At 47.5% G+C, this 26,771-nt stretch overlaps 1 protein-coding gene across 1 annotated transcript; it reads right to left on the bottom strand.

Annotated features, from left to right (window-relative positions):
• On the bottom strand, window positions 1-25,834 carry LOC144148853 (alpha-tocopherol transfer protein-like). Its single transcript, XM_077680374.1, has 5 exons — window positions 25,545-25,834; window positions 18,020-18,262; window positions 5,668-5,862; window positions 3,139-3,249; window positions 1-364 (listed from the first exon to the last, which is right to left on the bottom strand). Exons 1-5 carry the CDS (start codon window positions 25,678-25,680, stop codon window positions 327-329), a joined length of 723 nt encoding a protein of 240 aa, XP_077536500.1. The 5' UTR covers window positions 25,681-25,834; the 3' UTR covers window positions 1-326.
• Window positions 25,835-26,771: the final 937 nt, after the last annotated feature.

Raw genomic sequence — 26,771 nt, 5'->3', positions numbered from 1 at the left:
TCCCTCTTTTAGGCACATTCGAGAAATATTCAGCCCTCATGGTGGACATGAAACACAAATAAAAGGTGACACAATTCCAGTGGGCAGGAATGTCCTTCTTTGCTTGTTCGTTTCGCCTTCACTGCGCTTTTGCGTCTTCGCACTTTAAAGACAGATTCGATCTTGGACACATTGCTTCCTTCCTGTAGTCACAGTTTGCCTCTGTCCCTTCAGATCAGCTGGTACTAAATGGGTTCTCCTGGGAAACATTCGTCCAAAACAAGTCCAGGTCCCCCTCCTTCGCTGTGCCACCGCACTCCTCAGGAATCATGTCGGGAGAAATGTCCTCATGAAGCCGGTGCACGTTTTTTCCATGAAGGCGAGTCTGCAATGACACGTGTATCAAGAAACCTTGTAATGAGATGCAAACACTATTGCATAGAGTTACATTTATCTACCCTTCTTTTTTACGAGCACATCCTCCAATCACGAGTGTAATATGTATTTTACGCACTTGTCCAGTCATCCATCACATAGGCGATGGCTGCTTTTTTTTTTCTTAGTACGGTAGAGTCAAAGTAGCTGACCAAATAACTGGAATTTGCAGTTTCTGGAGGGGAAGGCTAGCTCATACCAAACCGCCGCTGGGTCGATGTCCTCGCAACAGCTATAATTACGTCAATGCTCTTCACAAAAAGTTCAGAATATTCAAGCTATTTTACCCAATGAATCGATGCTTATTGAAGCCAGACCGCGTAACGATGTATGCCTGATTGGATGGTTTACGGTAATGCCTCGCACGTTCAGGAGAAAGTACAATAGGTGTTGAAGCCAATGTGACCGGTGAAAGCAGAACAAAATTGCCGCATATATTCCCGTCACCTCTTCTCCGCCCATCGCCCTGCCTCTCCACTTCCCGTACCATTACACTTCTCTACGGTTTATATTCTATCCATTCCATCCCTCTCCCACTCTATGTTCTTCGTTCCCTCTCCAGCTCCCTCCCCCTCCTCTTATTCATCCTTGCTCCCATCCACATTTTGTCATCCCTCCTTCTCACCTTTCGCCCCCTTCCTCCACTATCCCAATCTCCGCCTTACCGTCCAATACCCTCTCTCATAACCTTCTGTTCCTCTCCTCCCTTCATCTTTATTCTGTCTCTCTCTCTCTTCGTCTACCCTCCCTTTCACTTCCCCCTGAAGAGGAAGGGAGTGAAGTCTGACCTTCACTCTCTTTATCTTCTTGCGATGACCCCACCTACCGCGAGAGTGACCCACTAGGCAGCGGATAAATAACATTTATGGCTATTTCAAACGATAGTCAGACAGACAGACAGACAGACAGACAGACAGACAGACAGACAGACAGACAGACAGACAGACAGACAGACAGACAGACAGACAGACAGACATCTTCGCGTCTCCGTATCTCAAGAAAAACTGTCGTCTTCAATAGCAATCTACAAACTTGGAGATATTACGGTTTGCGAACGTGTTTACATTTGTTTGGGTCACAAAGATGCCTCTACGGGAAATACTCAACATACCAAGCAGTAATTGCAAGCAGCCGTGAGAACTGATGTGCTGAGATGCCACATTTCACACACGCCAGTATGCTCTCTATTGTAAGCGAGGTTCCCGCTGTCGGGACTGGACTGATCGCCTTGCATGTTGCCAGATTTGCCAGGGACCGACAAGACACCTATCACGACATTGTCGTGCATTAAGAGTCGCCCGTCACCATTATCTCCCCGGCCATCCAGGGCTCACCAACTACCAGGAACGCCTCTGGCGTCTCCTGCAAACCAATACCCTGAGGGGCCGGGCAGTACCCACTGCATCTATCTCGCTCAGTGTCCTCGCTGAATTGGCCCCTTTGTAGTGACCCTGCTTTTCTGATGGAGGCGAAAAGCGAAAACGCCCGTTGTGGCGAGAGCAGGAGAAAGAGGAAAAACTCTTTTGAGCCTGGTGATTTGGGAGTGGTCCCTCAGTCTTGGAGACCATGGGATGACCGTGCTGTCTCAGCCCTGGACACCATGACTTGCTGGGCATCCAAGCCGGCGCTGGTCGTCAGGCTCTCGTATATCGGCGCTCGTTACAGTCCGCCCGGTGGTCAAAATGTTTCCGGAGCACTCCCCTACGGCGCGCCTGATATCCCCGGTGTTGCTTTGGAGCGTTAAAACCCACAATCCCCTTTGTAACGACCCGGCCGTGCTCCCGAGATCCTTTCCCGTATGTAAAGAGTGACGTGCAGTAGAAAGCAGCGCTTGACAGTTCGGACCTGAAAGTCCAGACACTCCAGGTCACTAGGGTTGCCACCGTCGCCGCCAGACTTAAACCCGCGACACCACGCAACTAACACAAAGAATTCGATAAACCTCTCTCTCTCTCTCTCTCTCTCTCTCTCTCTCTCTCTCTCTCTCTCTCTCTCTCTCTCTCTCTCTCTCTCTCTCTCTCTCTCTCTCTCTCTCTCTCTCTCTCTCTCCTCTCTCTCTCTCTCTCTCTCTCTCTCTCTCTCTCTCTCTCTCTCATTTTGTTCTTCTTCATGGGAGACCCTCCGGCCGCGTTGTGCAAAACTCTGCGTTTTATTATAGAAGCTCCTACACTGCGCAGATAACTGCTGACTTTCCATCGAGAAGGCGCTGAAAATCGACACGCCAAAACTGGGGAAGGCACCTGCGGAGCTTTAAAATGTGTCTAAACACCGCGAAAATGCTCGGGAAGCATTGACCCGTTGCCTACATATCTCTTCCCGGAAGAAAGTCATGCTCATGAGCCGAAGGAAGCCTGGGGGGACTGAGTCCATGTTTCTCACGTGACTATGGCATTCAAACACAAGGGTTTCACGTGATCTTTGTGAACGCCTACAATATAAAGTGTTAAGAAACGTCATTTTACTTTATGCTCATGGCCCGGAACCCATTCATGCAGCGTAATACCAGAGTCCTTCAATGCTTTTCAAAGCATTAAAGGACTCTGGTAATACTAAGCACATGTCGTCGCCTTGTTAGCTTAGGAGGTTTGGTTTGCACCAATTTTCAATGTGTGTTTCACAGCCAGTGCAGACTAATATTTTTCGGCGTGCAGCACAACCAACCCCACCTTAGCCGCATGTATTTCAACTTCCGGCGCCTTACAGGGGTGTCGGGCTGTTGCTTACCATTTTCAGCATGTCGTCCTTCATGAAAGGTCTCACAAGCGCGTACATCACGTCCAAAGCAGCCGGCTCCCGAATGACGTGGGCTTCGGCGAGTAGAGCCGGCATGCAGTTCTGCAAACAAAGACAACCAAGATAAAAGTAATGCCAAATTAGAATTGTTGGATACCCCAAAACAGTTCTCGGATCTATCTGCATATAATGTGCTAAGGGCTCAATGAAGCGTAATTTGGTATGACTGGCAACACCGCCATTTTTTTATTTCCACAACTCGGGTTTGTAAAAACGTATCTGCGGTGCACAATTATTTCGATCGTCCGCGCAAGTTAGCGGAGGCGTCGTTCTGTGGTTGCGTTTGAGAAATTGGAAACTTCTTGGGCCCCTATTCATCAAAGCTACATTTGAGCTTTCAGATGCGTTGTAGTGGAGGCACAGAGATTAACTTTGATTAGCCGGGGTCGTATATGTGCGCCCAAATCCGAACACATGGGTTCTTCATTTTTCGCAGAGTATTGGAAGCTTGGTACATAGCGAAGTATCGAAGTGCGGCACAAGACGAGGGACAGAAACACAGAAGACGACACACAGAGCGCTCTGTGCGTCGTCTTCTGTGTTTCTGTCCCTCGTCTTGTGCTGCGCTTCAATACTTCGTTTATTTTAGGTTCGGAGCACCTTAGGACCGCACAATGTCCGTCCGCGTCCGTGCGCATAGCATTTACAATCGCAAAAAATCACACAGGCACCGGCAGGATTCGAGCCTGTGTCTGGTAGACCAGACAGAAATAGTGTCAGTCGTCTTACCCATTGGGCTACGACCGTGAGTTACTAACCGAGACTCAAACGGCTTACTCCCTCGCCTGAAACGGTGCGGAGTACCTTAGGACCTCCCAATGTCAGTCCGCGTTCATCCGTGCGCACACCACCATCAAGCGAAAATCAAGCGTAAATCGATTTGAGCCGCGAGTTGCCGTTTCATTTAGAGAATAATCAGGTGCAACTCACAGCTCAAATTGAATGACGGTCGGGACGCAAATCGGATGTCACTCGGGATGCAACTTGGATGTCATTTCGAGTCCCCGTGCTCCTCACCCTCGTCATCATCCACGAAGTGGAGATGCTGCCATTTTCGCTTCCTTCTGGAAGACGGCCGCAGCGACCAGTATCAAATCCTCGCTTTTTTTGCGATTTTCGGCTTTCAACTACCACCTATTGGGCCACCAATAGCTAGCAATAGCCGCGAAAACAAAACGCAACATCAAACCTCCTTGTCAGCGCACCCGTAAAGAACGCCCGGCAATCCCCTTTTGTAATTTTGAATGGCAAACATTTGTTTTGATGACCTGAATGAGGCTATCATGACACGACGGAATTTTAATTATTATTGTTTACTTTCGCACCACTTTGTATTTCTGATACTACTTAACTCCACTCTCTCTTGATATATACTGCCACTCACGTCTTCAGATTGCATGCAAAGTACATCCGGTCAGAACGAACAGCATTCCTTCCTGCTCGAGTCGGAATACAGGATACATCACGTGTAGGGGGGGGGGGGGGGGTGACTACATTTTGTTTCGTTCCCTTTAACGCTTTCTTTTTTCCATAAATGAATAGAGAATAGAAGAAATCGTGGTGATATCGAAGAGCAGGTCCAATTGGTAAGACTTTGTTTCCATTCCTCGAACATCCTATTTCTACTTAACCTTGTTTGTGTGGTATAAAATATTATAACATTCTGTGCAACACAAACGACATGCCTCCAGACAAGCACAACAAGGACACCACTTTAAAACATAACTGGCAGATTTTGTGTGTGCTCCAAATAAGTATGTGAAATTGCGATGGTTTGTTAAGAAAACGCTTTCAGCCAGACCTTAAAAAGGTTCCATTTTAGGTACATTTGTTGTTCATACTTTAATTATTTGTATGTCTATGCTATTTTTCGCACGCACAAATGGGCCTTCTAACAGCTGATTTGACCGAAACCAAACTAAACACACTCAAATCATTAGGGGGACGCACTCCTGCACACTCAGCAGCTGGTAGAACGGGATGCATCCTTTAACAGCTTTTTTTCCGCGTTCGCGTCCGTCCGGCAGGCCGGACACGTTGAAACCTGAAGCGTTTAACCGTAAAACCAGCATGGTTTAAACCTGATCAGCACTTGTTGGTCTGATGAAACCAAAAAAGATAGCTACCCTGAAAGAACAAGCTTACCAAAAGAAACACACGAAAATTATTGCGCTTCAAAAAACCGATGCACAAACAATCTACTGATATGAAAGCTAACCAATTTTCGTTTTCCTTTGATTTCTGCATTGTTAGATTCCGCACTGTGCCCTAACCTTGCCTGAACTCAGTGTGCACCAACCAGCTCTAACCATCGTCCTAGTCATCCGAATGATGAGTCACCAAGCGGGAAACTATTTGGCGGCGACCATTTGTCGCGCCTTCAAAAACTTGAGATTTTCGCTGGAGGCAAACCAATATTACGACTTGTAATAATTACGAGGCTTCCAGATGTATACGCACCAGAAAGTATTGAGCGTAGTCCCTTGGTCGCACGCATGTTGACGAACCGTATGTTGCCCATGGACCATCCTTCGAAGTCGCTTACGGTGCAAAGGCCCGCCGTCTGCGCCGCTGGGTCCCAAGACGCACGCTCCAGGCACAACACGAGGGTTTGAAGCACCTGCTCGTGGCTTACCTTGGAAGGGTTCCACTTCCCTGAGCAAAAAATGCATCAAGATCAGTGAGTGGCGACAGGTCCTTGTATCATAGTCCTCATATCCTCCCGAAGGCTCAGTGGCTGATTACAAAGCTCTAAAGGCGTCCCGAGTACGGTTACGGCATTGGGACCTCCTGCTGCATTACAACCTAGCTGTAAATACGCGTGAAATATTGCAATGAAAAGAAATTGAATAGAAATGGAATTGAAAAGAAGACATACGGTGCGCTGAGGCATCGAAGAGCTCAGCAAAACGACGACGGTTCGATCCCGCCCGCGGCAGTTACGGCTCTGCTGAAAGCAAAACATGAAAAAGATCACGTATAGCGATTTCTCCGAGCATTAAAAATAAATCTCCAGCCGGCCGAAATTACCCCGCCGTACTTCACAGCGGCGCACCTCAAAGCCTAGGTGCAGATTCCGTGATTAAAACCAACACGACATCGGTAGGCTATCATCGTGATTGTTGGCGGCACAATCACTGTGCTCCTATCGTGCAGATGTTTCAGCGCATCTCCCTACGCCTACGTTTATCCCTCCTTGTATCGCGTGCCATAAAGTGCGATAAGTTAGCGCGCCTGTGCTCCACTCTATGTCTGGTGTTTCGTGAACAACTTTTTCTCCTTGTTATGATGCTGTATCGACGATGCAGGCAAAGCTATGGAGCCTAGCCTCAACGTGCGCGACAATATGCTTTGACGGTGTAGTAGTCAAGGTGGGGCACATAAAAACACTTTTGATTGTAATTGGCGATTGGGCACACTTTTATGGTTAATTATCTCAATGAAGCTTTGACGAAGTGGAGTTTCATTCCTTTGGGCCAGTATCAGGGTGTCCGTCCCCCCCCCCCCCCGCCCCCCCCCCCCCGTAGTAGTCCATGAATTCACAGCAGACGAGAGTCCACAATATTTACACCTTTACTGTGAACTATGTAATTTTGCAAAGTAAATAAAACTCTGTGTAATGTTTGAGTCATGACATAGAGGAGGGATGGGTGGTAATGGAATGGCAGAGTCGTCTCATAGCGGCTAATTGCCATATAATTTGTTTTGGAATAGTTTAAATAAGAGAGAGAGAGAGAGAGAGAGAGAGAGAGAGAGAGAGAGAGAGAGAGAGAGAGAGAGAGAGAGAGAGAGAGAGAGAGAGAGAGAGAGAGAGCACGGAATCTTTATTTAACACTCAAGCCTGAGCCGCGGAGTTATGAGCCCTCGGAGGAAGGGGGTGTTGCACGCTCCTTCGAGAGTGGCGAGCTTAGCAGAGGTACACAGAGAGTTTCTATGTGGGCAACCAACAGGGATCACAGGGTGGTCCGCAGATGCTTTGGGGGAGCGGCCCAGCTTTACCACGGGCAGGGAATATCAGGGGAGAAAGGGTTGGTGGAAAATACATCATGTAAAAAGATTACAGGACACCACCGCGCACAACCTACGAACATCACCTCAAAAGTGTCCCATCGCCTCGTACCTATGGAATGTCATGGCGTGCGTTCCGTCTATTGCAACGTTGCTTTAAATGACTACGTTCCCATATATTTTTGTGTCATCCTCAGAAAATCGCCTAAAGCCATGTACGAGGTTGCAAAGCAAGCCCGTAAGGATTTAGGTGGAGCTCTCGTAGTCAGAGTAATGTTCAGAAGACACCCGATTACACAAAACGTCACCCTCTATCGAAATGCGGAGAAAATCAGTAAGGCACATGCTGAAACCTGGCGGAACAAGAGAAAAGCTAGGCCACCCTTACGACATCGCTTTCGGTTTCTCGGTGCAATCTCGAATTGGGCTCTCAAGGATAAATAGCGGGTGGCATTAATGTCGAATCGAACGCCCCATACGCTTTGCCTCTGCCCCCCGCCTTAGAAGGGCTTCTTTCTCTTGGAGTTGAGACAATATGCTTCGTGATCCGCTCCCTCCATGAGCTGTTGAAGTGCGTCTCGTATTTAATTGTAAGCCCGAAATATTCAATCGATTTACACGTGTTCAAAATGTATGGCTCGGCGGCTGCTTTTCTCGTGGAACCTAAAAGTGAAAAGGCCCGTGTGTTCGAGATTTCGGCGCACGTTAAATATCCAGAAGTGATGAAAATTAATCCCGAGCTCTCTAGTATGGCACGCCCCATAGTCCTGTGTAGCGTAGGCGCGTCAAACCCCATAATCAGTCAATCAGCATATCCTCACTATCGCAATTCCTCACTAGTAATCCGGAAAGTTGTCGAAAACGGGTAGCATAGCGCCCCCAGCGAAGACAAAATGCAACTGGAAATTACATTATAATGGCCAATTTACACTAAAATAAATATATTTCCGAATGTATTTCTACAGCCGATGAGTGAAATCGAGCGCGTCTTTTATGTCCAGTTTTCGATTGCCCTGACACCAGCGAGGCATGTGCCCCAACGGATTTATTAGTACAAAATATCACAAAGCTCCGCATATTGCGGTTGCTATTTTGCATAATGTTCCCATGCAGAGATGCGAGACTTGCAGTTCACATGTTTTTTTTTTTCACCGCATTCACGCGTGTTTCCCCATCACGACGTTCCGAAACACAGTCTCACACACTTCAGGAACTCCCTTCCACCGGCTGATCGGCTCGACAAACAAATGTTACTTCACGGCACTATAAATATTGGCATACCGTTCGTTCGTACTGATGACGCTCTCGGAAGTACTTTCCCGCTGATCAGTACTCTCCACGTCTTCACTTTCAGTACTGTTCAGCTGATGCGTGCTATAGCGATCGTAATGGGTTCGGTTAAGCCGGCTCTCGTTTTCCATTTCATATGTAATAGGATGACCTGGGATGAAATCAGTGGCATTGTTGTCACGGGAGAGCGTGCTGTCACTCGAGGGAACATAAGCGGTCGGCCTGTCCCCCTTGGAGTTGAAAATGTAGATGCCGAGGAGACTAGTTCCGGCGATGAGCAGGAGCAATGCGGCTAGACACGCTAGTTTGGCGAAAGCAAATCGCTCGTCGTTCGTCTCCATTGCGAGGGGACGCTTGACGACTGCTTGGAGAGGCAGATGTGCCACATGGCCTGGTGGGGAGAAATCATGCTTCTTGAATATTGACGATGGTATGGTGGGACCGGAGGAGCCGGCCGTCGGGACACAACCGGGCCCACCAGAGCGCGAGGGCTGCTGGAAGGGATCGAACATTTCTCCTGCGGGTGCGGCTTTAGGCCGAAGGTCGGCCAGTCTGTCGCTTTTAGTGACTGGGAGTGGTGGTGGCGGATGCGGTGACACGGGGTATTCAGCGTTTCTGTAGTCGTCACGGTCCCGCCTGAAGCCTGATGTGGGCTTTTTCATCCCGAGGTCAACCTTTTCATCCCGAAATGAGACTGCCTTCGCCCGTTGAGCCATTGGAGATAATGGCACGGCTGCTTTGAGTTCTCGTGCGCTTGACCCCCGGTGGCCGAGGCGTGGCACGCCAGCGGGAACCACGGGAGAAATATTTGTTTGCTTTTGCTGAAGAGACGATTTTCGACGTTTCTCCAACCCTGTTTGGGGCACTTTGAAATCGCCCTTCGAATCCTTCTGCAGCGGGGATTTTTCGATTTGCGGCGGTGGTGGCTGTTCAAGCTGTTTGAACCGCGCCACTTTTGCTTCTTGACAGCGGTGCACTGCAGGAACTGTGCCGACGCGTGCATCATCAGATTTAAGCGGCTGCGCTTTCGAAGCCACAATTGGTACGGCACTTTTACCTTCGGCAGTGGCCGGTACAGCAGCAGGGTTTTGTGGGGCGAACTTTGATGGCAGAAGATAATGCACTTCTTCGGTCTTTGGACAGAGGGCTGCGTGCACGTCGGCCACTGGAGCTGGCACGTTTGCTCGTGCCGGTATAGATGCCTGCTGCGGCCGTGCAGCGGCCATTTCTTTCTCAGATTTCATCTTGAAACGGTTTGGCGAAGAAGTATCTTAAGCACTGCCCGTTCGGAAGGGATGTAGGTGTTTGTTGACCTCCCCAGTGTCCCAGGAACAAGAACTCCTAGTTTTTAGTGGTGGTGTTTAGATGCGGACGTTGAGGATCTTCTGCGTTGCAGCCTTGCGGGGATTTGCGGTCTTTAACGTAGCCAAAGCGCCCTACCTGCGGCTGTGGCAGGTTTCCTGCAGCGGAATGGGTTCTCCTCTTTGGTACGCTTCATGTACCCTGGGAGCCGTTGTTTTTGTATGAAATGAAAGCTGAACAATTGCGGTTTTTCGCTCCTCTTGTCTTCTCAGTCGACGCGTTACCCCTGGTCCTTGGTCGAGACTGTTTAACGCAGACCGCTTACTCCGGCTCGAAGGCGTAGGTCCTCAGACGCAGTGCTTACGATGGGGGCCGATGATGATGATGACTGTGATGTTCCTTTGTGAATGGCACATACCAAAATAGGAGATCGGCCAAACATCACGGGGTATGGAAAAAGCTATGTCTAGTATGGTTTTTTCCTCTAAACTCGAAGTAATAGATCAGCGCTTACGTCAAGAAATTGCCCAATGTTTTTTTTTTAAATAATTACATTTTAATGGCAATATATGCGTAAATTGTAATATCCAGAAAGCTTCTTTCAATGGCTGGGTTATGGAAGAAGCATTGTTGATCACCAAAGCAACAGTTTCACATACTGTGTCATAAATGGAACCGATAGGTTACGGAAACGTCAATTTTTTTCTCGTTTCCCCTTAGGAGAACATACTGTTTTGAAATTTCTTTCGTTCAGTGTATCTAGCTTACCAACTGCCTGTTCTGGCCGAACATAAATTCTTAGATAAGTCATAGTTTATATCTGATCTAGTGGCGACCAGTTTTTTGTGATTGCTTTTTGCGTGCGTAAAAATTATCTTCCAAAGTATACCTGACGAAAGAAAAACGGCGGTGCAACCGACTTTTACGAAGGCAATCATTGTAGACTGGCTTGCAATCGGTTGACAGCTAAATAACATCAAAAATCCCAGAAACGGGGAAGAAGTTCGTGGTCCTATCTACAGATACGTAAATAAGTTGCAGATGCATAAAAAAATTCGAAGCTTCCACTAAGTAGCGCAAGGCTTGAACCGCAGACTTGAACACGGGCACTGCCTCTTACGAACAACGTAGGGCCATGGCCTCAGTTGTCACCGTCCATCCGAACATAACACCCCGAAGAAGATGAAGAACTAGCTATAGCGTTAGCCCTAGCCACAAACCAAGCCAGGAAAATTGTCAGCGACTCCCATCCTGCAATCCGCAACTACACAAAGCGGAGAATCTCCAGTGCGGCACTGCGAGTCCTTGCCCAGCAGGACAAGAACGTAGACACCCGAAACACTTTAATATGGACGCCCTCACACGCGGGGCTGGAAGGCAACGAACGGGCCAACGAAGCAGTCGAGCATTTACCTACCGGGAGCCCCTGCAACCTTCCTACACCCTGCCGACAACACGAAGGATCGCGTGTGCATCTACTGGGACGTGCTCGATCAACACACAGGCGAAAGATGGAAGTACCCTGTAGCGACCACTTGCTGTCCAAAAAACAGGGAATAGCATAAAGACGTCTCCAAACTAATACATATCCGAACTCAGGCATTTGCAGGCACTTCCACCTAGAAATTTACGACGGTAAATTTAAACAATTCCCCCAGCTTGCGAGTATGGCATACATGCTCTGGGAATGCCCTGCTATACAAAAAATTACTCCCACCTCCCCTCGCGGGAACCCCTGTGTAGATGCGACGCATAGGGGGTTCCGTTGTTGTTTCCTTTAGGTTGATTCTCCCATCGCGTGAAACGTGCCGTGAACCCCCTTCCGCGGCTATGACGCAACGTGGCGCGGCTATGACGCAACACAATGCAACTCAATCCACTTTTATCCAATCCAATCCAAATCCAATCCAATCCAATCCAATGCCCCTCGCGAGAGTAGAGTGTACTAGAAGTTTTAGTACACTCTAGCGAGAGTGTTCGCTATCGGAGAGGAGAGGGGGTGAGCGGCGGAGAGCGCAGCTCGCGCGGCGAGGAGAATGGGGGAGGGGTGCGGACGGACAACAACAACGCCGTATGGAGGGACAAGGCGAGCGAATGAGATGCAGTCGCATCTAAAAAGACTTTAGCAATACTGAATGTGCATTTATTATCAACAGCAAAGAGCAGTGGGAGACCGTGCTGCTTAGCGAGGACCCTACCATCCAGCAGTGGGCCGTCCAGGTGACCTAAAACACCGCCAGGAACCAAGACAGCCTGGCCTTCGTCTGAAGCACACCGGCCCTAACTAGGCCTTTCCGCTGGAAACACTAGTTACTTCCTCCTCTTCCCATTGTGGTGCGGACGCACGCGAACTGTTTTCTTGGTATCTCTTGCGAGCGCCACGCGCGAGCCTGGACGACGCCGGGCGCTCGTTGTTGTTCCTGGTGACTTGGCGCATACCCATGTGGGGGATTGGCCAGGAATCGGGCGTGAGAAGGGCTAATCCGCCCGCTTAAAACACCGGAAAATTATAAACCTAGCGATTTATACGCAGAAAGAGAGAAAATAGGGTTGGTTGAAAGTTGAAAGTAGAGTTTGCGATAGAACAACTGAGATTTTCGGACCGGAAAAAGTACATGCAAGAATCAACGCTAACAGGGCAGGCGCCTGGTCTTGAAAACGTATACATGGATGGCTGCAGCCACCCCTTGGTGCACCCTGTGTGAGGCGCATGCTCACGTGCGTGGTGAAAGGTGAAAGTAACTATGACCCAGGTTTTCTGATAACGCCGCACACATTAAGACCAGCAACAACAGCTCCGCTGTTACAAATGTTGGTGCGGAGGTTCCCCGTGCACAGCGCCAATATGTGTGTTCATTGTCCGGATAGCCACCGCATATTTGCAGGGGGACAGCCTGGAGACTTCTGTATGTGGTGGAGAAAGAGATCACAGGGGAGGGACATTGTCTGCGCCTGTGTAGTGTATGTAGCGTTTCTTCGTGACATGGATTTAGATGAGGAGGAAAGTAGCATTCTGGCTGTCCAGCGGTTGCCGAGATGTTCGCGGCCCCTTTTATGATGGATAGCTCTATCCTGTTTTAGAATATATTCTTCAGGCCAAATGCTGAGTGCTGGCCGGGGAATGAGTGTCGCGGGTCAGAGAGTGAGCTGGCTCATTACCTCCTATGCCTTGGTGACCAGGGATCGATTCGAGGAAAATGTGTAGTGGGGGATGAGCGTGCATGTACGTTGTCCGGTTAATGTGGAGAGATGCTGGAATGCCAGTCGTTGCGAAGCTGCGTAGTGCTCCCTGGATGTCCGTGCAGACTTTAATGTATTCGGTATGATGCTGGTGTAGTATAATGGCTTCTGCGATGGCTTGAGTCCCTGCAGTGGTGGGCGAGGGTACGGTGGCGTGATGCCGTACGTGAGCTGCGCGGGGGCCAAGCGATGCCATCGTCGTGGTATGTTCCACGAAACGGGCGTTCGTGTAGTAGGTGTCATGGGTTGGTTCCGGTACGTGTTCAGGGCGAGATGCTCCAAGTTATTGATCTGTGGCTGGAATAATGTGTTTTGGTGTGTGTAGCACTTTGATTGTTGGTATGATTTCCCAGATTGACAGCGGGCGGGGTGGGGGTACCCAAGAGAGCGAAGAATATTCTGCCCTTGTATTGAAGTTGTCAGACGTTGGTGCTGAGCTTCATCATAAGCTGTGAGTTTTTTCTAAGTTAGAACCACTTTCTGTAATGATACTTGCCCCAAAGACGGACGTGCTTCTCTGTGCTATACCGAATGTGGGAAAGAAATCTTTTGAAGGCCGAGCTTACAATAGTACCCTTACAGTCGGCTTCAACGCTAATCACCAACGTATTGCCGGGAAGACATCTTGTAGGATAAATATAAATGGTGTTGTAATAAAATATGAAGGCTTTAGGTCATTTCTATGTATTTTTAATGAAGGAAGGACGTAGATGGAAGGCAGGAAAGTTCACCTGTCTGAGTCTAGTTTGCTATTTTGCACCCGAGAAAGGAAAAATGGGCAAAAAAGGGTAAGCAGAGAAAGCAGGAAAGATGGAGCAGACAGGTATGCCCAGCGCTAGAGTACTGAAAGTTCGAGCTCAGTGATTGTCGCTGGAATCTTTCAGTCTGTAGTATTATGTTGAAGTTCGCCGCCCGCATGAAGCGTAAGAGTTCTTTACCCGCCTTGTGAGCTGATGACAGAAAAGGCCAGTGACAAAATCTCCGAAAGTGGCCTCCGAGAGTCCAGGTTGCTCAGTGCTGGGGACAGCTTCTTTTGTTCAGGCGATTAACGTGGACACTCGCATAAGACATTGCGTATCATCTACGGCGGGCCAAACGTTTCACACTCCCCACTTGCTGCCATTCCTTTCAAGTAGGAGTCAGAATTTGTGAATTCCACCCCAGCCAGAAACGGCAAAGAAGAGGTGCGTCAGACCGTTTGAGGCTGAGTGGAAGGGGACGTTGCAGGTGCGGGTCAAGGGCACCAATACGTGCACATGTGAGTTCTTCTGTAGACCATCGAGAGATTGTTGCTTCCCGGGCAAGTATGCAAAGTGCCCTATCTTCGTCCGTCCTAGACAATGGAATGTGTACAGTCCTCGCTGTCTGATGCGCCAATCAGCCGGCAGCGTCCGCACTTTCGTTGCCGACAATGCCGCAGTGACTGGGAAGTGAGTGCAGGGTGACATCATGACCCGCCTCGGCAGCATGGTCGTATACCATTCTTATTTCTGTCAGGAGCTGTTCGTGAGGTCCCCGGCACGGGGCCGACTGGAGTGACTGAAGTGCAGGCTTCGAATCAAAGAAGATAGCCCATCTGCGGCACGAACTTTGCTCAAGGGTGTGAAGAGCGCTATGGATGACCGTAATTTCTGTAGCTGCGGAGGTGTTGGGATGGGCTATCTTAAATTCGTTTGACTGGGATATTCGTGTTATTTTTATAAGTTTTTCATAATGTTATGAGTTTATACGCTCAAGGCGTGACACACAGTTTTCGATTCGGGGATTTGAGTGGGCAGCGCAATGTGGCGCTACGCTCACGAGTGATTATTGTCTACGCGGCTTTGTTGCGGGAGACGATCTGCTAGATCCTAGCCATAGACAGCTTTGCTGTAATCAAGCGGCGTCCAGCCGTGTTTTCTTCCGTCAGGGTCGCCTGCATCGTCCTTGTTTCACCTTTGCTAACTAGCTGGTGCAACCCATACTGAAATAAAAATCTAAAAGAAAACAAGACATTTGGCAGAGTGTAACAAAACGAAAATAAAAATGAAGAAACAGGCTTGAGTTGTGACTAAACTTGCCCGTAAGCCAGACGTTCGGTCGGAGCAGTGCCCTTAACGCCTTCGAAAAATGCGTGGTGCTGTAGGGCACTCAGGCATTGCAATGGAGCACCAGACTGCCTTGGCGTATCTATGAAAGTCGCGATGGCCTAATTATTCTTATCAAGTTCATAACACCGCCAATAATGCCTCACGTTCTCCCATCATCACAATGCAACTACGGAGGAAAAAACTGGCCACGTGTCTGCTCCTTTCGTCGCAAATGTCAACGAAAGACGACAGTCGACTGGCGCCCCAGGCAAGTAAATGAATGCTTCCCTTCTCTTTCATTCTCACCTCTCATGCTGTTCCTCTCCCGTCTTGTTCCTCCAAAGATAACACGTTAGAGGTTTACTCAAGTCAATTTAAATTGACCGCATTCCACTGCTCGAAGTTGGGTGCCTCGATGCCCGGGGCGCCGCACTACAATGTTTATAGAACCACGCATGCCCTACTCCACGAGCATTTCAAGCGGAACGTGGAACCTATCTAGAGGAACCTTTCGTTGCCGTTGCCGTTTGATTTCTTAAATGTCGCCAGGTAGCGTGGGCAACAGCAGGCGACGGTTTTCTGCAGTTGATGTAGTATTTTATTTGCTATCGCAAAAACCAAGCATCCGTGATTTTTTAAATAAAGGAACACTGCAAGTATCACTTATTTATTCATGTTCTGCCTTATGTTTTCGTAGTGTATTGTTCTTGTTCAACAATGTTGACGAGTATGAACATTGACACCGGTCTTAGACTTTTAGATATGGCTGTGAGTATATAAAACTATTCCGCAGATTTTGTTTCACTTTGGTTGAGTGACTGAATAAAGTCACACAGACAGACATACAGACAAACCATTTCTGCGTTTAGGTAGCCCAAGAAAGACTATCGTCTTTAAAATGAACAGAATAGGGCTCAGTGAGTGAACTATAACTGATTGCGGTGTTCGTGTGCACAAGAATATACAGTCACACACGGCTATAACGAACCCGGATAGAGCGAACTATGCTATATATCGAACAAAAATAATTCAGTTACGGAAATACATGGGAAACATATTCCTTATAACCAAGTTCACATCCGTTATATCGAACTCTGCGCGCCTAGAATGGCCGCCGAAATGTATGGTCTCGGAGCGGCGATTGAGATGTGGATTGGCCGCGACCACGGAGCAAGAGTTGCGACTTAGACATTGCGCCTCTCACGGAGCGACATGACGCCCGACACTTTCCGTAACTGTTTCCGACGCGCGGGACTCACGACGGAACCCGCGCAGTCAGTGATTCCGGACCAAGACAGCAGCATCGGTGAACTGTGGGAAGAGCTCCCCCACATTCCCGATGATGTCGCGAGTGAAAGCCGTCCGACGCTTACAATGAAGCGCTTTCGGCAGTCAATGTGCTCCGCCAATGCTTCTTAGATTTTGGAGGACGTGGACTCGAACTGGTGCAAATAATTTTTCGTGTAGAGAATGCTATGCTAGTTGAAGCCGCCAAAACGAAAGTGAAAACAAAAATCACCGCTTTTTTCTTTGAAAAGTAGGCAGTTCAGGCGGAAAGTAGCTTTGATACTTGCAATAAATGGATTATTTTGGGTATGGTAACGGCTACTTTACTGTGTTCGTTTTTGCATGCGGGGATGGTGGAGTTGAGGAGGCGGAGGGGGGCTCCCGCGGATTGCGAACTTGTAATATAGGTGGGTTCGGCTATATCGAACTATTGGATATATCGAACTAATTGCGGTGCATATTGCAATTCGCTATAAACGGGTTTGACTGTAGATACCCAATGGCTCTAACGTGTGCTTTTTGGTGCATTTGTTTTGTTGAAAGCTCGAACATTGGTAAGAAATGGAGGAAGAAGCACAGCTGGCAGCGCATTTGATGTTTTTTTTGCCCCCAGACATCACCCCTACTACTCGCCTTAATAACGTTTGACTTCTCGTTCTCCATCCGTTAAATTTTTTGTCTGTCTCGAGTTGGTTTCCACAAAGACACAGATGCTTTCGGGGGAGTATGTAGTCGTAATTTCAAAACGTCCGCGATATGTATAGTTGAAAGTTTGGCCACTACTGGACCTTATTGGCCATTATAGAAACGGAAGATTCTACTCCTAGATGAATGCGTGTGGAGAGGGGTGCTGTATGTTTATAGAGTAGATGTCATTTATACACGGCAACTGGGGTAAAATGAGGAGGAACTGGCAGGAGGGACTGGAGAAGACAACTCCTGTTGACGGAATAGGAATATGAAAGAGAGACGAAGCAGACAAAATTTGCAGATATGGTTTGTCAAACAGTTTCAAACGTCGGTGTACTATAGGGTGGCTAGAATACGCAGGTGTGGTTAACGTGGCTGCTGCTATAATAAGTTTCTCAGCAGTTTTGTTTAAAAAAAGCTATGCATCTGTTCAGTTTAGAACAACGAGCACAGGCTAATTCAACCGCAAGGGCAGGTTTTTCTTCTTGCACTTAGTGTTGTAAGTTTCTCAGTGCAGGACTTGATCAGATTCTTTGAATAAGGCGTTATTAGTGAGCGCCTCATCGTCATCATAGTCATCATCATCACTTCACCAGTTTCATTTCCCCTTAAACATCCGGTGCAGCACGCTAGGTGCCCTTGGCAGGCTAGCCTCATTAGTACCATTAAAGACTTTCTCTCTTTCTCTCTTTGCCAAGGTAGATTATTTAATTCTTTTAACTCAAGCGTGAGAAAATTCAGCGCTTAGTCGCAAACCTAAAAAAAATGGTGAGACGCAAAAGTGTTATGTTTTACACTTTTTCTTAATGCACTAATAAAGTTTTCTTCTTCTTCTTCTTCTTTCGCACTTTTGAAAGAAAGAAAGTTCAATATTCTCGCAGTAACAGAATGCTCAGCGCGGTAATGTTGTTGTGTGCTTAGCTTACCAAACCGGCCGAATAGGACGCGTCGGCCGTGCAGGTTCCTGCGAGGTAGCACTGTCATGATATCGCTCGCAAGTTCTCGGAACTTCTCAGGCTCCCTGAGCCCGTCGAAGAGACTCGGAGCCGACTTCCGAATCGCGCAGTACTTTCTCAGCAACGCCAACGATGCATCGACGTCGTACTTGTGCAGCCGGAGGAAGCGCATTAGGTCAGCGGACTCCGTCGGCGCTTCCAGGTCCGGTTCACCTGCATGTGAGCAGAACGAGATACATCTCTGTAAATCTCAAAGGGACTCTGCAACACTGCCGATAAACACTTTCATCCTTTCCTTCGCGTCTACAACCAATGTGAAAGCTATAGGTATCGCCAGCCCGCAGCGGTGCACTCAGTAATTTGCTCGTCGCAGCACATACGCCTTCATTTTCTGCTTTGCTTTTGTAGCATTTCTTTTAAAGCGGCTACCAAGTGAATTTATAGCTGCAACTGAGAGGGTCACTAGCCGCTGCATCGCTCTAATGACGTAATTAGAGCGCTGGAAGAGAATTCCAAGATCGGGAAATAGAGAAAAATCTTTTGAGCAAGATTCTAAGCAATATCTGGCGGAGGTAATTGTGACCCTTCATTCTAACTACTGAGTGTATTTTTTGACAACGCTCAGAAAGCATTTAAGATATAAAAAAGGCGAAAAAGTGTTGCAGGGTCCCTTTTTTGTGTGGCTGGCTTACTCCGCACTATGCTTTTTAGAAAAAGGAAACATCAGTCACGCTATTACAATTGCACAAAAGATGGTGAAAGGAGACGGCACTATTTGCAACTAAGGCAGCGCTGTGTTCTTTCATCTTTCTTTGTGCCCATGTCTTAGGGCGCTAAAACCTCTTTTGGGAGGCATTACCACTGACCCACCGAACCGTCGTCGTCAAGTGCTTTTCAGGTATTTTTCTGCAAACGAACTGGACCAAGCAGAAGCAAAAACAAGTGGTAATTGATTTGATCTTACCGATAGTGTTCGCAATAAAACAATTCATAAAAGAATTTGGGTGTAAAGGCGGTGATGTTAGTTGGTCATCTTCTGGAAACACGGTTCCCAAGCAAGTCAGTCCTTCCTGCTCACGACGACTCACCGATTGCGAGAAAGTTCTAACCGTCTGTGTAGAGGGAGTAATGCATTATTCCCATTTAAAGGTATCCTCGCGCATAAAAAAGAATGCTGTGGCATGCTTCAAATTGTTGGTAAATATATACACGGCTTCACGCCTGACCTCTTCGTTTTCCATTTGCTTCATAACGACTGCGCATGACATCCTGCTCCACAACGCATAACATTCAAGATCAGTTGTAACGTGAGGAGAAGGAATAAAATACGAATATGAGCACCTCCGCACTCTTTTGTTTCGTTAGCGCTGTACTTAAGCAATAACGTGAAATGTTGTTAAGCTGTGGGTTGCTGCATAATACCATGCGTAACAACAAGCAATGCGAAGCCAAACACAAAGCACTGCGCAGCGTGGTGAACGTTTCACCTCTAAATAGCCGAGATAACAAATTTGCTGGTGAATTTTTAACGCCGTAATACTTATTACGATCTTTCTCTGAAAAAAGTCTTCTGAAAACGATAGTAAGTGTGTGCGTCTACGAGCGCTGTTGGGCCCAGATCCTGGGATCTGGAGCGAATTCTGAATGGTGTCAGTTGCATGACCGTTTCGAAGTGTTTCCTTCGAGCGGGCCTGATTGCCTAAGGGTGGACCACACTGAGGAACGCAGGTCGAGCGGGACAGTGCATTCGTTTCTGGTCACTGGTTGTGTTCAAAGACCTCGCTATGGCAATGACGTCACATCTTAAACGGACGCTACATTGACATTTCACAGCGAAGCTGCAAATGGCTGCGTTGCGACCAAAACTGGGCCTGTCGACAGAAGCGGATAGAATAAGAATTTTCGCCTCTACAGATAGTGTAAAATTGTATGTAACTCTAAGTGCTGCGTAGGCATCTTGGAGAAAAATACGCTGAAATTGGCGGCTAAGACAGACGTCTCTAACATTACGCCCAGTTTTAAATATTTTTACAGCAGAGCTGTTTAAGCCAAGCATTATCTGTTTATCGCATCAAAAAACGTCAAGGAGCGATGACGTCAACTGGCGTTGCCTAGCAACCCCTGGCGCAGCTCTACATAGCTTCCTGCTGGCTTCGCTAGGCTAGGGGTGGCTCGGCCGAGCCTCACCGGCATCCGTCCATCAGGGACGTCGCTGCGGAACACATGATATAAAGGCTCGTCTACAGCGGCGTCGTCCAGGCTTGCGCATAGACTTGCTCCGCGTGAGGAGCTCGCAAAAAATACCAAGGCAAAAAACAGAGCGCACGTGAGCGTGCGACTCGTGAGGAGCGTCCCGCGTCGGCCAGATCGACCTTAGAGAAAAGTCAGCCCAGCTTTCATGGATTAATATCAGGCGTGCTATCCTCCTGACCAGTCCCCGTGAGTTCGCTGCTGAAGTGGGGACCACAGAAGCCGAGTTCGCTCTACGGACGACGAGTTCGGGAAACCGGTTGCCGCGGGTTCTAGCGAGTGCTAACGCGGTACACTGTGGGAGTGATGCGAAAGCCTGCGGACTTTTTAGGTTTGCCAGCCATGGAGAACTTTCTGCGGCAAGTTCGGAAATCCACGTGACGTGCAGCAGCCGGGTCTCCGACGAAAGTAAAGGGGCCGCCAGCTCTGCTGTTTCTCCAGCCTTGTGCCACCAGTACAAGCTGCGCCATTTTTTTGATAATGATGTAACTAACGGTGAAGTTGTTAAAATTGCATGTCTGCTGTCAATACATTGTTTCTGAGTGAAGGAAACGGACAGCCTCTTGCTTGACCGCTAGAATAAAAGTCGGGTCCGTGCATGTTTCATTCGGCTAAGTCACTAGGAAGTATGCTCAATCGCAAATAACGCACAAACGTCTTTTGTTTCGTGCACTCCTTGGAGTGCGCCCAGCTTAGCTGGTCATCCTTCTTCACAAAAGGAAGGACACTTATTTTTAAAGACGATAGTCTTTCTTGGGCTACTTAAACCCAGAAATTTTGGTCTGTCTGTATGTCTGTATGTCTGTGTGTCTGTCCGTCTGTCTGTCTGTGACCCGATTCAGCCACCCGGCCAAAGCAAAAGAATGCCTGCGCAATAGTCTTATATAGTCACAGCTAAATCTACCCGTCTACGTCCGGTGGAATGTTCATACTTGTCAACATTGTTGAAGAAGAACAAGACATTACGCAAATATGAGACAACAAATCAATACAGAAGTGATATTTGCAGTGTTCCTTTATAAAAAAATCAAACATGCTTGAATTTGCGAAATTAAATACTTCATCAACTGCAGAAAAAGAATTCACTCCGCCGTCGCCTGCTGTCGCCCGCGCCACTATAGCTTCTGGCGCCATTTCAAGAAATCAACCGGCAACAGTTACGCAAGGTTCCACTAGGCAGGTTCCACGTTCTGCTTGCAACGCACGTGGAGTAGGGAAACGCGGTTCTATAAACCTTGAAGTAGGGCGCCTCGATTAACGCGCGTCTTCGCCGTACGGCAGCGTTCGCATCGAGACACCCGGTTTGGAGCAGAGGAACGCGGGAAGTTTAAAATAATTTAAGCGAACCTTTGGCGTCTTTACCTTGGGAGGAGCGCGACGCAAGAGGAACAACATGAGAGGTGAGCGGGAAAGCGAAGGGAGGCATTTACTTCGCAAAAGCCGATAAAGACTATCGTCTTTTGACGGCATTTGCAACGAAAGGAGCAGATACGCGGCCAATTTTTTGGAAACGGAAACGACTCATAATTCCGCCGTTGCTTTCATAGCCGTATCATATTCACGCCTCCGAAACTATTCACTTCGCACATCGTCCGTATTCTTCCATTTTGTAATGATTAACGCCTCTTAAATCAGAATAAACGCTCCGTTGTCGGCATCGGCGATTACTTTATTTTGATGTACAGACCCAACATGCATTTCTGTCAGCTCATCGTTGCGCCCTCGCATTAGCTTCGCCTCCCATCGCGATGTAGCCGCAGCTCCGCTCATCTTCCTTCCCCATCGCAAGGCCTGACGTCGCACTTGCATAGCCGGCGAACTTGCCCCTCCCCCTCCCATGTCGTTCCTCTTGGGTGCTATGCACTTATGGCCCTGAATATTCCCTTCCGACAACGCCTCGCACTCAGGAACCGTCCAATCGACTACGGCGGGAACGCGTGCCTGCAATTATGTGCGCGACCCTGAAGAAGTGCTCTTGACGGCATTCGGCCGTAACGGTTTTCTGCGCAAAAAGCATCTGCGCTTCGCTACTCGTGCCATCGTTCCCTCCGCTCAGTCTCCGTTTCGCACTTGCACAGACTCCCGTTCTTTTCCTTGTTGTATTCGGGTAAAACGAATGGGTCTATTAAAAGAAACAAACAAACCAAAAAAAAAAAAAAACCTTCCGTCGTAAATTTTCAGACGCCGTTATTAGTCCAACCACTCTGTTAGAGTCGCCGACACACGAGCTTGCACAAAGCTAGTATTTTTGTTGGTAAAATGACCTGGTAACTCTGCCTCCTCAACATTCATGAATGTACGCCATCATTATATAGAAAATGCCAAGTTTCCGCGAGTCACGAGGTTAACAAGCGGCAAAAACAGCGTGCTCTGATTTACTGCTATACCATAATCGAAATAACAGAATTTAACCTGAAGTAACCATTCTTTTTTTTAACAAAACTAATTTAAAGGTAGGCTTCGGCGAAATTACGTTCATAATATAATCACCTGATCGTTAACGCTTTTCAACCAAGTAAATCATGCTAAAATATAAGATTGCACTAGCTAGTAGCTTATTTCAAAGAATGAACATGCCATAACAACAAAACGAAAGACGGAGAGTATACCGAACAGACACAGCACTGTGTCTGCCCTTACAATCGCTTTTTGTACTTTGGTGTTCTGCGGTGTCTATTCTTTTTACAAAATGAGCGTGTTGTTGGTGAGAAACATTTATTTGAGTTTGAGAAAATGAAAGTTGTCCGGAATTCCGGAAGAATAGGCTCGGAAATGCATGCCCAAAAGGGGAGAACTGCAACAATGCACACGCAACAAAAGTTCGATGAAGCCAATTGGACACCTGAAAGGAAACGGCGTATGACGTTGAGCAAAAAAAATAAACGCACAAAAGTAATATCGGCAGTGCAGGACCTGCTAACAAAACAAAAAAAATGTGCTTCCAATAAAACAAACTCTTTCCAGCGCAGTAGCAGCGAAAGTAAAATAACGCGGTCACCATTTTCATGTTACCACATTCAGTAAACTTCAATCGGCAATAGCTATTCCGTATTGCGTTGAAACGCAACAAATGGCCGAAACATAATAAAAAAAGAGAGAACACACGCACAGCTGACAACCAACAGGAAAGTTCAAGTTTCCAAATTACCTCACTGGTGTTTTATGATGTACCATAGTGATATCAAAGCAGTATCTAAATTGTCTTTTATAAACTGAGAAACTACGGAAGTAGGCGGTAGACAGCATTAATAGATCATTCTGAGAAAGTGTGAAACATATTCTGTCTCGTCTGTAGAACGTATGGGCATGACGGGTTGTGCACATGCTCTGAATATTTGGTTTCGTGATCATGCCAAACATTCCACACACCTTGAATGGGGCTGCAACAACTTAGACAGCATGGTTTGCGGCTACTTTTCTGACGACGTGGCAAAGTTTGTGAATTCATAGAGTAAGCTGCGTTTTCCTTCGAAGCACTTGCAATGCCTCTTAACCATGTTCGTTCTCTCGACTTGCTAAGCCTTTTCAGCTTCATTTCGGCCACTGTGTTGAAGGAACAATGAAGACCACGTACAAACTGCCCGTGTACAACTTTGGTTATTTAAAAAAAAAAAAAAAAAACTCGCCCGTCGGAATTACAACGATGCTAATTTTTATAAAAACCATAAACAGCTATTTTAAACTTGCCTAAAGATACAAGATGCCTTGACAACTATTTATCAGTTCTTATCACATCCCAAGGGCTCCTGTGTGCTCCTGGTGGCCGCCGGCCGTAGCCAACGTCAAGAAGCACGAATATGCAATTGTAGTGGTGCCTCTAGTTCCCTTTGATCGCACCACTAGGAAGCTAACATCGAGTTAACAAAGTGGTAGCTCTTTTAAATGCAGAGCATTTCAGTAACTCACGATATCACACGCGTTGACGTCCGTAGTCCGCACCGCACCCCTCCCTACTATATATAAAAAAAATACTATCCGGCGCATGGTTTCGATCCCTCGACCCTGCGGGCGGAACGCAATGTACATGGTGCTCTACCCACTGCGCCACAAAGCCGACACACAATGGGACGCTACTAACGCGCCTTATATCGTTGACTCATTAAAATTACTGCTGACGAGCGCTCTCTCGTCAGCAGTAGCCACAAGTGCAACAACATTAACGTAACGCAAACTACTTAACGTCGTGCGCCCCCGGAAATGCTCTGCATTTGATCGTGCCCCTCGCGAGGGGGATGTTTATACAGGAACCCCTACTTCTAGCGGAATCCTGGCGCCCTCTTTCTGCCATTGTAGAGACTATGAGGCGGTCTTCCAAGGGCGCCAAATTTGAATTCTATAAAATCTATTTTTTTTGGTGCTAACAGTTGTATGTTTGTTCCTTGTCATGTTGAGTGATTGTTTTATCTACTTTTTTTTTGTTTTTACATCTAAGTCGCTGCTATCGTTGTGCAGCTCAAAGCTTCAAACGGTTTAAAAACTTATCTGTGGTGTGTGTGTGTGTGTGTGTGTGTGTGTGTGTTTGTGTGTGTGTGTATGTGTGTGTGTGTGTGTGTGTGTGTGTGTGTGTGTGTGTGTGTGTGTGTGTGTGTGTGTGTGTGTGTGTGTGTGTGTGTGTGTGTGTGTGTGTTTGTGTGTGTGTGTATGTGTGTGTGTGTGTGTGTGTGTGTGTGTGTGTGTGTGTGTGTGTGTGTGTGTGTGTGTGTGTGTGTGTGAAAGCAGTGACCTACGGAGCCGAAGTTGGGGTTTTGTGAGTTTTTTTTTTTCACAAGGTACACTTTGCGCTCTAACAACCCAATTCTTGAGCATAAGTTCGGCGGACGAGCCGACCATTTAGCATTACTGCGGTACAGATGCTCAGTATACAAAACTATGTGGCAGGAGCAGTACACAAGAACAATGCATTACGTGTAAAGTATTGCAAAAAGGAACTAAACCCTAAACTAAGACATCGCAACAATGCTGGGCTGACAGACATTCACGCCTAGTTGACGGTAACGTTCGCGGATCGACCATGACCATGTCAATGACGTTGAGTGTGAGGGAGTGAGTGAGTGAGTGAGTGAGTGAGTGAGTGAATGAGTGAGTGAGTGAGTGAGTGAGTGAGTGAGTGAGTGAGTGAGTGAGTGAGTGAGTGAGTGAGTGAGTGAGTGAGTGAGTGAGTGACCAGCGAGCAAGGAAGCCAGCAACCATTCAAGGAAATAGGCGAGATGAAAATATAACGATATAAATAGCACGGCTTCCTTACCTTTCAGACGCTTTCTGAGCTCCTCGAGTGAATTCTGTGCTGTAAGATCCTGTTCCATTTCTTCAGTCCACGATGCTCTTGGCATATCCTTGCCGTCCTCTATCGCAGCGTTGAACATGAGTGGTTGTACAGCCATCGCGAATTTCGCCCCGAATTTCCGGGTTTTTGAAAACAGCGAGCGCTGAACAAATACTCGTCAGGCGGACCACGATGTCGAAGTCTCCTGCCGCTTTTGCGAAGCCAGTGCGAAGGGAAAACTGCTCAAGTGCCGTACGCCGCGGAGCCCAAGGTCACTACGATCTATGCCGCCGCGCGTCATGGCAACGCGGGTGACGGCAACACGGTCTGCTGAAGGACGTCGCCGCGCTGTGCCAGATGGGAGCAACGCCCCGTAACGATTCGCGGCCATGTTTACACAATAACAGCAGCCAGTTCTCAGCCAATGATTGTCACACCAAGAACCATTCCACGTCTTTGGGTTCGAGACAAACTAAACCCTGCAGATTGTACTTCCCATTAAAGCTGAATGTGACTGTTCAAAACATGTTTGTTGTTGAGCAGGTTTAGTAAAACCGGAGTCCCGGAACACATGAAAAAAAAAAAAATTACAGGGTCCGGTATTTGTTCCCTCGAAATTAGGGCACGCGTTACTGGCCCGCGTTGCCACTAGATAAAAGTAACGCGCTTACGTTATTTATAACCAAAACAAAAATGTCACGAGCGTAAGTTCGACGTTGGTATTTCATGCACACCAATTTAAAGTGGCAGAGCTGTCGCTGCTTATTTCAAGCATGATTTGTATTGTAAATGATGGGACAACACGTGACCGCCGTAACAAAACGTGTAACCTAAATTGTTATTCCCAAAATGTAAATGTGTATACGATTGTTGTCGTTGCTGTTGCTCCTTTAGATATGGCATATACCCAATCAGGGGATCGGCCAATTAACTGAGGACGGTTAACATTAATGGAATTCTTATCTAATTACGAAGCGCTTAGAAAAGAGAATTTAGAGTGGTTGGAAAGGGTTTTGGTTCCATGAACGACAAAAAAAAAATCTGAAAATTCAAGGCGAGAGTGCTTAATCGCAATGATAAAGTGAATCTATTGGAATTTTCCATGAAGCGAAGGAGGCCACATCATACATCCCGGCGGCAGAACCCAATGTCGGAAGCTCCGAATGGTAGTACGGCCTACACTGTTCGGGATATCCCCAAACTGCAAAG

The sequence above is a fragment of the Haemaphysalis longicornis genome, unplaced genomic scaffold (assembly GCF_048455015.1).
Source record: "Haemaphysalis longicornis isolate Haplotype H1 unplaced genomic scaffold, Haemaphysalis longicornis Haplotype H1 scaffold_8, whole genome shotgun sequence".
NCBI lineage: Eukaryota > Metazoa > Arthropoda > Arachnida > Ixodida > Ixodidae > Haemaphysalis > Haemaphysalis longicornis.
The sequence above is the reverse complement of the archived record's forward strand: the minus strand, read 5'-3'. Positions and strand labels throughout refer to the sequence as shown.